A 12,395-nucleotide genomic window follows, 5' to 3' on the forward strand; every position below is an offset into this window, starting at 1 on the left:
GCAATGGTCCGGATAAAGCTATCTCCACGGACCACTTAATAGAATCATACAGAGCTCATTCTCAGTACGTGGGGAAAAAATTCGATGTTCGATCAAATTTTGCTCTTGATACCCAAAAAATCGAGAATCACGGGGAAAAAAGTTGGGTAGCATTTACCATACTCTGGTTATAAAACGGCACAGCCAGACAGTATATGATAACTTCCACCAAAATTATTGTCACAATAAGGAAAAATTTTGTTACTTTCACGATAATTTTGATGACAGTTACCATACTATCTGGTTGTACCGTTTACTAACCAGAATATGGTAAATGCTACCTAATTTTTTCCGTGTATTTGGCGTGCAAAACTGAGCACGACTCTATTTTTGATTGGAAATCAAACTTGACACTTGACAAAATGCTCAATATGATTTTTTTCCCTAGAATAAATACTTTAATAATTCCTAAATCCCACGCATAAAATAATGATAAACTATCTTTTCCTGTGTCCTGGTATTCAAACTGACCATTCAACAAAGCGGAAAGACACTCTTTTCAGCGCGTATCGTTTGGATTGTATAATACAGTTGTGACCAAAATTATTAGGTTTTTGGTCACCCATAATTGAAAGAAAACAAAGTATTGAGCTTTTAGCCGATGCAGTGGAAGGGAAACTATGTAAATTCAGGTCATGCATGACAATAAAAAAGGGTGTGAGAGAATTACATGTTTACTAAAAAGTTACCTTTAAATAGTGACAATAGCAAATGCTAATGCTATTGCTATTGTCATCGTGTGAAGGTATGATTTTTAAGTAAACATGTAATTCTCTGGCACACTGTTTTATTTGGAAGCATGGCCTGAATTTTTCTAGTTCCGCTTTCACTGCATTGGGTAAAAGCTCAATACTTCGTTTTCTTTCAGAGATACTTGCTCCGGTGGTACAGTTTCTTAATTCCTACTTCATCAACTGGGAGCGCATTGGTCTCTAGAGGCTTTTAAGCAATTATGGCGTTTCGCTGGCCAGGACACAAAGTTAGTGTGAAGCCAATCACTTATTTAATCTTACTAAGTTATGAGGGTGCATTTAAATCAAAAGGAACTTTCATTGTGAGATGGACCAGGGGCTCGGTCATGCAAGTATTCTGATCATTCGTAGAGCCCAGTTCACAATTGAGGGAATTGGAGGACAATGCGCACAAGTGCAGTTTCTGACAAAATTGAGGTATCAATGATGTCAAGTTTAACTAGTCTTAATGCATATTCTGGGAAAAATTTGCTCTCAAATTTAAATTTTTAATCATCAAAAAGTCAGTTAGTAACTTTCTTTCCGCCATGAACGTCCATGTAATTTCGAAACTTCAAACACGTATTTCTCGAAATAGCAAAAACTGCACTTAGGCCCCTCAATTAAGATAGCTCCTTTTGATTTGAATACGTCCATTTGACACTCAATAAATGCACATAAAACATTGAAATAAACTTGATAATTTTGCGATACAACTTACCTGATTAAAAATTAGGAAAATATAATCTAAAGGGATTGAACTTATTAGGTCTAGGAAGAACCACGTCTTCAAATAATTTTTTGCTATTAACTTAGGATCTAAAATAACTTGTTCTGCATTATCCTTCTGCATGATTCCTGAAACAGAAATACAACGGGCAACGCTTAGAGTAGAGTAGTGACTTGGAGACCATTTTAATAGCTCAGTCTCAGATGAGTTATCCACATAGTTAGAACAAGAAATTTTCCATGAAGCGGCCATTCTCCCTTGGGAAGCATCCCCGGGTGATGTACATCCGGGGGTGGTGTGGCGTGGCGTGCTTTGCGATGTATCGATTGATCTGCCATTTAAACCTATGGAAAAGGATCGATAAACTTGATGTTTGCAACGAACACCCTCATAATCGATTCTTTACCGTAGCTTCAAATTGGGGAATATAGATAATCGATCATTCACGCATCGCCACAGCATCCAATCCGCGAAGAGAAGGGACTTGATCCGTGAAATTTGATACTTTTTTTTCGATTGATTTCTGACCATTCGGATTAAAAAATCCAGAGACAAGAGACCCTCCACTAGTATCTTGGCCATGGTGGAAGCTTTTACTTTCGGGACTGCAGCATTCTACTGTTGACTTACCTACATGGTTGATGTTCAACAACGTGTTGGCAGTTTCGTTTTGCAAACAAGCCGAAAATGGCCGACGTTTGGGAAAGTTGTTTGGCTCATGACGTCATCCGAAGCTCATCATCGACCATGTAGGTAAGTCAACAGCCGAAACTAGGGTGATGACTGTTGCTCCCTAATAATTGTCCATAAGGAATTGTTGAAACCCCGAAAGTAAAAGCTTCCACCTGTCGCTAGGAGACCAGTGGAGGGTCTCTTATCTCTGAAAAAATCTCGTAAAAAAGGGTCGAAATACTCACCCCCGCACACAGCGAAACTTGTAAAAATTTTCCGTCAAATTTCTCACGGAATTTTCTTCGCAATGTGATCTGAAGTATCAGAGAATTCCAGGCAGAGACATTCATTATTTACCTCAAAAATCAATGTTTCAAGAGGAGAAATTTGGCAACCGTCGGATATTCATACGACGTTTTTCCTCAGCACGGCAGCAGAAAACAGAACTTTTTCTCTAAAAGTGCGAGGAAATGTGAGATTAAACGTGTTTACGCTGGATACATGTACACAATCCCAACTTCCTTCACCTAACAACTTTTTTTCAGCGCTTATCGTTCTACTTCAAGAAAAAAAAGGGTCATACGAGAAAAAAACTGGAATCGTTAAACCTGTTGCAGTTCATTTCGGGATCTCCGTAAGCCGGGAAAAGCAGGGGTATAAAAAGGATGCATGAATAGTACACATGAAAACAACACGCGTGGAGGCAGCTTTACGTCCTCAAATGGGACCGTAAAATTTCACATTACAGTTCTTTATCAGCGCAACTGCGAGAGGGGGCCGGGGGCGTTCGCCTGGAAAGAGAATGTGATTGTCTTGAGGTGCTCGCACCAAAATCTGTTTATTGCGAATGCATTTTGCAACTTGAGTCGCATCGGCGCACAGTGCGGCATCCTTACGGACGATGCGGACAAAAATCGGTAAAAGACGGTAAATAATGAAGATTGTAGCACCGATACTGGAAACCCCTTTGGCGCTATTAAAGTAAAACACTCGAGGAATAAGGGAATGTTACATCTCAGGATTTTTGGCGTATTTTTTTAAAAGTTCATTTGAAGTTGGCAACATCTGCGCACAGTGCGGCATCCCTAAGGACGATGCGGACGAAAATCGGTAAGAGATGGTAAATAATGAAGATAGTAGCACCGATACAGGAAACCCCTTTGGCACTATTGAAGTAAAACACTCGAGGAATAAGGGAATGTTACATTTCGGGATTTTTTGCGTATTTTTTTAAAAGTTCATTTAAAGTTGGCAACCTCGAATTAGCCTTATGTTAACAATGTAAAAGCTAACTTGAAACACCCAAACTTTAACTTCGAATATCTCTGATACACGGAAAAAATTAAATTACCGTCACACACATCACATTTTTTAGCAATTCAATTGCTAAAAAATGTGACTGCAATGTTTCAACTTAGATTTTACAACAAAGAAATGCTACTTTAACCACTGTTGTAAGCTAATTCAACCACGGGGGTGGTTAAAGTAGCATTTTTGGGTTGTGAAATCTACATTGAAACATTGCAGTCACTTTTTTCAGCAATTGAATTGTTAAATCAGCAATTTAATTTTTTCCGTGTAGTCGCAAAAAGTCGCAAGATCCCTTTGGTAGAGTAGAAGTTGGATGTTTGAGGATTAAGAAAATGTCAACCACCCGGAGCATTTTGCGTTTCAAGCGAGAAATATTCATTTGAAGTTGACGTCTTTTTCCAGCGCGTGTAAATCTTATGGACCGGTGATTCTCGACCCATTTCCCGCCCACTTTCTACCCAAATTTGGAGTCGTTTTGAGCGAAAAATATGAAAATGAACCAGCACTGTGAGTCAAAAATACCTTTAAGATAACAAACTCAAAAAAAAAAAAAAAAAAAAAAAAAAAAAAAAAAAAATTCAGATGGCGAGTTGTGAATGTTTTATTTTTGTTCATAGAGGGCCGTTTGTGCGGCGTGGCAGCTTCGGCGGAAAACTTACTTGCAGTGGCGCGGCCTGGCGTGCTTTGCGATAAATCGATTGATTTGCCATTTAAACCAATGGAAAAGGATCGATAAACAGGGTGTTCACTACGAGCATATTAAAGATCGATCTTTTACCAGAGCTTCAAATGGGGAAATATCGATAATCGATCATTCACGCCACGCATTGTCGCCCTCACTCGTGGCTCGTGCATCACGAACTTGTCAACTCGTAAAACTTCAAGCGTCAGGAGTTTTTGCGTAGATACGAGCTGGGAATTCGACTTCCTACGTTCTAAATACTTGCGTTTGAATTGTCATGATTTTCTCCCTCGTGGGAATTATAAGTTATGTTAGACTTTATCTTGAGGATTTTTCGAGTTAAACGATGGAGAAACATTAACTTATCAACGCTCCGGAGACAAAAGATACCTAACTCAATTATGGAAAAATCGAGTTAGTGGAGTTTTCTAAAACTCCAATTTCGGTTCCGCGTGTGTGAAAAAGTCAGTAGCCCTATGTCACGCACACTAGCGGATTCAGCAAATTGGCAACATTGTATTTTCTCCATATAAACCTATGGAAATGTATCGATTCTTGAAGGGGCCAGGTGCTCCAAAAAGAATCGATTATTTAACATAGGTTTGAATGGAGGTAATCCTGTGTTGCCAATTTGCTGGATCCGCCTCTGGTCACGCTAGTTCCGAGATACGGAATTTCAAAATTGCGAGTTTCATTGGAATCAACGAGGCTGAGGCCTAATTTTTAAGGAGGTCGCAGATTTTTGACACAAGGATTTGATCACCTCAACCCAAAGAAATGGTTGGTTTCACACAGAAAAAACTGACAAAAAAAATTGATCAAAAACTTCTGTTACTTCGTGTTTTACTTCACATAATAAAACGAATACATTTAATGCAAGTTGCGACTTCTTCCAACATTGCTGCACAAGCTGCAAATCCATTGAAGTATGTCGCATATATTCTAAGAAAAATGGACTCTTTTTATGAAATACCGAACAAGTGGCACGCATTTTCCTTCTGAAATAAGCCGGAAATAGCAGTTTCTTATCAGAAACTTTAGTTCTAATGGGCTATATTTTGCAATTACGAGCTACAATTTTTTGCTCATTTTAGGGAAGATATATTAGTAACCAGTTTTCCCATGCAGATATGAACTATATTTTGCAATTTCTGGGGACTACAATTTCTGGCTCAGATTAGAAACAACGTACCTATACAGTATACACCGTTAGTGTCCCTACGCACGTAAGTGGTTTTACAGATGAGCCAAAAATGGAAGTTCCTTATGTAGTCAAAATTACACTTGAGCTCCAGGGACTCACCGGGCCGAAGGCGGACCAGCAATGGACCACTAGACAAGGTACGCATTTCAGCATTTTGATACATGTTTCTTCACCAAAATTTTACGTAAAACACGATGCGCACAACGAAAATTACCGAAATTAACTCCTCCCGAAGATATTTAATGATTCTTAGTGCATGAATTGAAACCACCCGCTCATGAAAACTCAATGCTCTACGTGATTCACATCGCGCGCTAAACGTTATCATGAACGTCTCTGCGCTAAGAAAATCGGGCAACCTCAATCTTGACGCTTTGGCTCAGCAATAGCTAATTACTTATAGTTTGAAAAACACATGGTGGGAAATGAACATTGCTCGATTGAGAAGCTCGCTGAAACCGTTGTAGTGCGCGATTTGACTCACGTAAAGCTTTGAGTTTCTTGTGAGTGGACAGTTCAAATTCCTCGTAACCAATGTGAAATAAAAATGTTAATATCGCCGTTAGGAGCTGGTTTCAGTAATTTTCGTTGCGCGCATCGTGTTCTAATTGGAATTCTGGTTAAGAAACATGTATGAGAATGCTTAAATTCATACCTTGTCTAGCGGTCCATTTGGCAACACCGGATTCCCTCCATTTAAACCTAATATATGTTAAATAATCGATTCTTGTCGGAGCACCTGGCCCCTCTAAGAATCGATACATTTCCATTCCATAGTATTAAATCGAGGGGAACAATGTTGCCAATTCGCTGGATCCGCCAATGCACCGGGCGCGAGAAAAGGATCAGTGAGCCACGTCAACGCGATAGGCGGAGGAAGCACGTGGGGGTTATTTGACGCTCGCGGATGACGAAGGGGGTGGGGGTGGGGGATACGGGAGGGGTGGCTGAGGTTGGGAGCATTTACTCCGGCGGGAAAGAGGGCGCCTCAGGGGTGGTTTCGGGATGTTTAGTTAAGAGTCTCTCGTAAGCAGCACTTGACTTGTTAACACAATTTCCTATACGGGCGCGGCGGAGAGTGGGTGCATGGAGCCCTCACTTTGCGCGAAAACTTTGTTAGTCTTTTAGTTGAACGCATCCTCCCTTGATTTATACTTTTTACGACGTACCGAAAATAACTGGCTGTCACAAACTTCTGCTCGGTGCAAACAGCGCATCTCGCTCAAAGCCGACAAGGACTCCGGACAGTTGGAAATTCCGAGTTCACGGTAAATTACTTCCTTCACAATATTTCGCGAAAAAAAAAAGAAAAAAAAACTGGGGCCAGAGATGAAAAATTTCTTCACATTTGCACTTTAATGTTCGTGATTGAAGATGAATCATTTTAAACGCGCGTCAAATTTTGAGCGGCACTCAACTGTTGGACGACAAGCATGAAAATCTTCTGGGCCAGAGGCGGATCCAGCAATTTGGCAACATTGTTTTTTCTCATTTTAAACCTATGGAAATATATCGATTCTTGAAGGGGCCAGGTGCTCCGATGAGAATCGATTATTTAAGATAGGTTTCAATGAGGGGAATCCGGTGTTGCCAAATTGCTGAATCCATCTCTGCTCTGGGCTCTGTTTAAATAGATATGTTTCAAAATGCAGTTGAACGGTTTGGTTAATCAACAAATATTGATTGAACATGTTGAAAACCATTTCTCTCATACATTTCAGGTACTGCGAGGATATTTATTAATTTCACAGAATTTTAATCATTATTTAAAAAGTAAACAATAATTCAAAGATAGAAAAATGGTTAAACCAGTCAAAGTTATAAAATTATGTTTCATTAAAGAGGGATGTTTTTAAAGATGAGTCTGAAATTGTAGTTTTTGATTGCAAAACGTTGGATAAATGAAAGAGAAAGGTTAAATTCAGATAAGAAATCTCTATTTTTGCAGCGCATTGAGAAACTTAACGGTTTCTTTGTGACTCTTAACGATCTCTACACAAAGAAACTGGTATCATTATTCTAAAAATATTCATAATTAATTCCAGGACCTACTTACTTTCCTAGTCGTATTTATAACGTTCTACTCTCAATAGTCATGTCCATCCTGGTTATTATTTTGGATTGTTATCATTATTCTAAAAATATTCATAATTAATTTCAGGACCTACTTACTTTCCTAGTCGTATTTATAACGTTCTACTCTCAATAATCATGTCCGTCCTGGTTATTATTTTGGATTGTTATCTTTGGTTTTTTCTCCATTTAATTGCATTTGAAATAATTGATTCTAAATTAGGCAATCTGCCTAGTTAGGTATTGAAAGATTAAGAGGACGAAACTTAAAGTTGCTCATTTAGACGCGACATTGATGTCAACGTGGATGCAACTATTCCTACTTGTGGGTCGCCGGCGTTGCATACCCAAATGCATGAAGGCGCTGCAAGTTCGGTTGCATTTACAGTGACTTGCATGCGGCAATTTTGAAGGGGAAATAAAGGGCCACCTACGGTGCTCCTCTCTTTACGGAGCCTCACCGTCAAATTCGGTAAAATTATCAATATTTTGATCAAAATGTCAAGGTCACGAAGTCAGTAAAAACCAAAATAATGTCACAAATGATCCATAAATATTTCGCGGCCCGCCAATTTTTGACAAAAATGGACATAGGTAAAGTCATGCGCTATTTCCAGTTTATTCACAGTAATGGGATTAAAATAAATAAAACGAGATAAATAAAGAGAGACGTACTCACCAGTTCTAAAATTAACAACAATATCTATTAAAAAGATGGTGTCTGAGAGGCAGTTGAAGGCGATCCATCTAGTGCTTAGGTCATCGTTAAAAAACGATATGGCTACAGGCAGGATTATTAAATTGGCTACCAATAATAACAACATACATAGGTCCCAATAAAATCTGAAACAGATAGAAAAAAACGTATTTGATTAGCATTTTCATTCTTACTCTTCTCCACTTGATTTCTTAGTCACAGTCCTAAATCACAGTGATAATGAACAGTGAAAGACGTCATAGATGAAGGTCATAACAGTTTTGAGATTCTGAGAGAATGCAGTCAGTGCCGTGGCGTGCTTTGCTACATATCGATTTATCTACCATTTAAACCTATGGGAAAGGATCGATTAATAGGGTATTCGCAGCTAACTCCTTAATAATCGATTCTATACCGTAGCTTCAAAGGGGAAAATATCGATAATTGACCATTCACGTCTCACCACTGCGAGGCATTAAACAAGTGTTTGTCGTATGGACTAGCTTTGAACTCAACATTTCTTCGTTTCTCTCACGAAAGAACGTAACTACATTTCAATGTTGCCAGATTTTTCCGCGAAAACTTCATTTTTAAAAGAAAGTTATGACAATTTCTGACTGAAAATTTTACTAATTTTTCTTCTAATTTCATGAAAAAATTAGACAAATTTTCAACACAAATTATGCAGGTTTACTCCCGCAAAAAATTATATTGTTTGAGTCAATTTTGCAACCTTGGAATGGAGTGACGTTTCTCCGTGCAGAAATCACGATATAGACGAAAAAAAATGAGTTATTTTCTATGTTTCACAGAGACGGAGATCGAACGAAAAAAATGAGCTGAAATTTAACATGCGAAAGCCTCTTCTAGCCTCTCTTTTTTTTCTAGCGTGCCCTTCAACTCCGAACTTATTAATTAGGATTGACAAAAATAAACTCGTCACTCTGTCACAGCCTACAGTGAAGATTTGGAGCGTTAATTTGTCGATGGCTTTCAAGACGTACGAACCAGTTGTTCCTAAGTTGAAACACATCCGTTTTCAGACGAGTCTCCGGCTGTTGTTGCTTCATGCTCTCTAAGACTCATCGCAAATTAAACATGGCGTCTTTCAGAAACAATTGATTCGTATTTCTTCGAATTTTTTTGAAGAAAAGAGAGAAAGGAAGGAAGAGGGGAGCGAACAACAACATTCGTATACGCAGTGAGCGTGCGCACAATGACTTAAGAATCCACAAACACAGGAGTGGGCATACAAGTTAATTGATGGGGTCAGTTAAGACTAGTTCATACTCGTGTCGTCAGCCCGGCTGGAAATAAAACTCCGAACCAAGCTATTGCCATCGACCGCTCATTTAGCGCGAGGTTTACACCAATAATCGCTTGCGGTCAATTTGAAGAGGATGTTGTGATCATTTTGTTCGGTTTTGTTCAAAGTAATAAAAGTATTGTGTACACGCACACATTCGATGAATCAGTAAGAGCGGAAACACACAAACTCGGCAAAAGAAAAATGCACAATAAGAAACACAAAAAACTGCGCAGCGGGCGAAGAAGTTACACTGGGGGAAAAAAAAAACACATTTGATCTAGATTCCAGACTCTTAAAAACATCGACAAGAAAAAGTACTCTTAATTCAATCAGAATCTAGCTTAAATCAAGAACCAAGCCTATTAATTTAAGAGGATTTCGTTTTGATTCAAGCAACAATCCGATTGAATCAAGAGTATTTTTTCTTGTCAATGTTTTCAAGAGTCTGAACTCTAGATCCAATGTGTTTTTTTTTCCAGTGTAGTGTAAGAAAAAGTTTTTTGGTGCTAAAGGACAAGTATTTGGTGACATTGTAAGGGACCAAGTTTATTGAATCTTTCATCTATTGAAAGTTGATTGATACGACAAGACAAGGCATAGCCACACTTTAACCATACGATATATCGCATTTCGATGTCTTATGGGGCTGGCTATTAAGTTTCAATGATCCGAAAAGCTGGTCCGAAGAACTATTCTCGGGGAACAGCATAGGCGAATCCAGAAACCTCGCTGGGGAGTATGGGGGGGGGGGGAGGGTCTCCTTCAGAAAATTGTTGACTTTTTGAAGCATCTCTTATGCAGTTTGAGTCAATTTTGTCATAAATAATTGCCAAACGTAAGGGTATTTCCTTCTTTTTTCCTCCGTTCCTCCTTCTTTTCTTTCTCCTTCTTTTCCTCCTCCTCTTTTTTTGGACAAACGGAACACCCCCCTCCCCCTGGATCCGCTTATGAGGAACAGTCAAAGGGAAAAAAAATAAGAAAAGCTGTTAATGTGAAATCTTGAAAAACGCACGAGTTTTTCTCACAAGTCCAGCGTGAAGCATTGGTGGAAATCTGCCTTTAATTAGGAGGCAACGGTGTTGAGTCAGGATATTAATTGATAAATAATTAGCGGGTGACTAATGATTTATCTCCCGCGGCGGTTTTTATCCTCCACCCCCTCCGCCTACTCCACCTCCTCCGCCTCCGCCTTTCATCAAAAGCTATTTGCTGGTATGCTAGGCCACATGAAAAATGACACCGATCGCCGTCGTCGTATTATTCTGACCTGTAGTGCCAGATCGCATCAACCATCGCTCCGAGTGTCTCCATCACAGAAGGTAGTATAGAGGTGCCCTAGCAACTTCGGTCATTCACACTTTTGCAATTTAAATACAGAATTTGTTAAAAAATTGGTGAACTGGCACAAGAAAGCCAAGAACGTAAAATTTAGCGGATAGGAAGAAAACGGTGACGTACAAAAAAAAGTTTGACGGGAATAAAACAGTACTGTGATACAACAAATGAACAACCGAATAACTATACTGACCACAAACACGAACACTTAAAAAAAGAGGTTTTATCGGTTTATTTCAGTTTATAAAACGCTTGAAGTTCCCACCGCAGCAGTCATCGACAACAAGTAAATAATCAATGGCATAATCAGTTCTTATTTTTTTTTCTCTTCGACCAACTTTTTCCTCTGCCATTTTTTAGGTTTACGGTTATGCCGCCACAGACGTCATAAGCAAAACAAGTTTCCCAAAACTCGGTTTGTTTGCGAACAAAAATTCTCAACACGTCGTTAACCATCCACCTAGTAGGTAGGTCAACAATAAAATGTTTGAGTCCTAAAAGTAAACGCTCCCACAATTTTCAATGTACCAGTGGAGGGTCTCCTCTGCCTAAAAGCTCCATGACCTCACCTCCAAAATCACCGACGTGTACGTACCAGTGTTCCCATTCCATGTCCGTCAAAAATTCCGGGACTCGGAACTTTTTTGTTCCAATTTCTCCACTCCATGACTGTCAAAAGTTCCGGGACTCCTTCCAGATTTTTTCAAAAATTCCGGAAAATACAAAAGATCCGGAAAATTTTAGAAATTTTAAAAGTTCCGGGAAAATTCAGGAAAATCTCAAAAGTTCCAGAATTCAAAACTAGTTCCGGGAAATGGGAGCTTTAGTACATTTTCTTCCACATAGGCACTCTAGGCCAACCTGCAGGCCGATTATTGAAACTGATGGACAAAGCTATAGACAAAGACGATAAAAGGGATTTGGAGGATCCTATTGGTGGTAGAGTCCCTTTATACCCAGAGTTAAGACAACTCGATTATCAGCTGACTGGCAGCCGGCCTTGGCTGGCATGGAGGCCGAAACGAGTGCACCCAAACGAACGATATTGAGGGATAAGGATCAGGAATCCTGCGATGTCTGTCACACAAAAACAACAACATCAACAAATTGATCAATTAAAAAGAAAATGGGATTGGTTTGTAAATAATTTCTTAATCTATTTTCATTTTGGACCGATGGAAATAATAATTTACTCTTGATAAACCACAATTAGGTAATATTTTCATTATTCTTGTTCACATTCGAGCTACCGCCATCTTGGTGCACTCGTTTCGGCCTCCATGAGCGAGAACCAATCAGAATTGGATTTTTTTTTAGGCCACTTTCAGCCCAACCCTGGCCCAACCAAAAGTGAGTTGTCTTAACTCTGGGTATAAAGGGACTCTAATTGGTGGAAGCGGGTGGTGGCAATGGACATAGGAGGTAGGTAATGAACTAACTAACGGCAACCCACCAAAGACCCGACAGTTAGTCCATCATTTTCTTCCTCAGTCTATAAGAACCAACTATGTCAACCTAAAGGATCGCTCTATATTTGTCCATAGCTTTGTCTATCAATTTCAATAATCGGCCCGCTGGCCTTCACAGTGGTGGGGAGGGAATAGACTCATAA

General features: G+C 39.3%; 1 protein-coding gene across 2 annotated transcripts in view; it reads right to left on the bottom strand.

The window, feature by feature from the left end:
* Positions 1-12,395, bottom strand: part of Ih (hyperpolarization activated cyclic nucleotide gated potassium channel Ih) — a 122,348-nt gene that overhangs the window by 56,668 nt on the left and 53,285 nt on the right. For both annotated transcript variants that reach the window (XM_019044713.2, XM_072303702.1), the window contains exons 2-3: positions 8,122-8,285; positions 1,492-1,628 (exon numbers count right to left, since the gene is read on the bottom strand). In XM_019044713.2, the coding sequence (XP_018900258.2) occupies positions 1,492-1,628; positions 8,122-8,285 (301 nt within the window). The remainder of the gene's footprint in view (positions 1-1,491; positions 1,629-8,121; positions 8,286-12,395) is intronic.

The sequence above is a fragment of the Bemisia tabaci genome, chromosome 8 (assembly GCF_918797505.1).
Source record: "Bemisia tabaci chromosome 8, PGI_BMITA_v3".
Lineage (NCBI taxonomy): Eukaryota > Metazoa > Arthropoda > Insecta > Hemiptera > Aleyrodidae > Bemisia > Bemisia tabaci.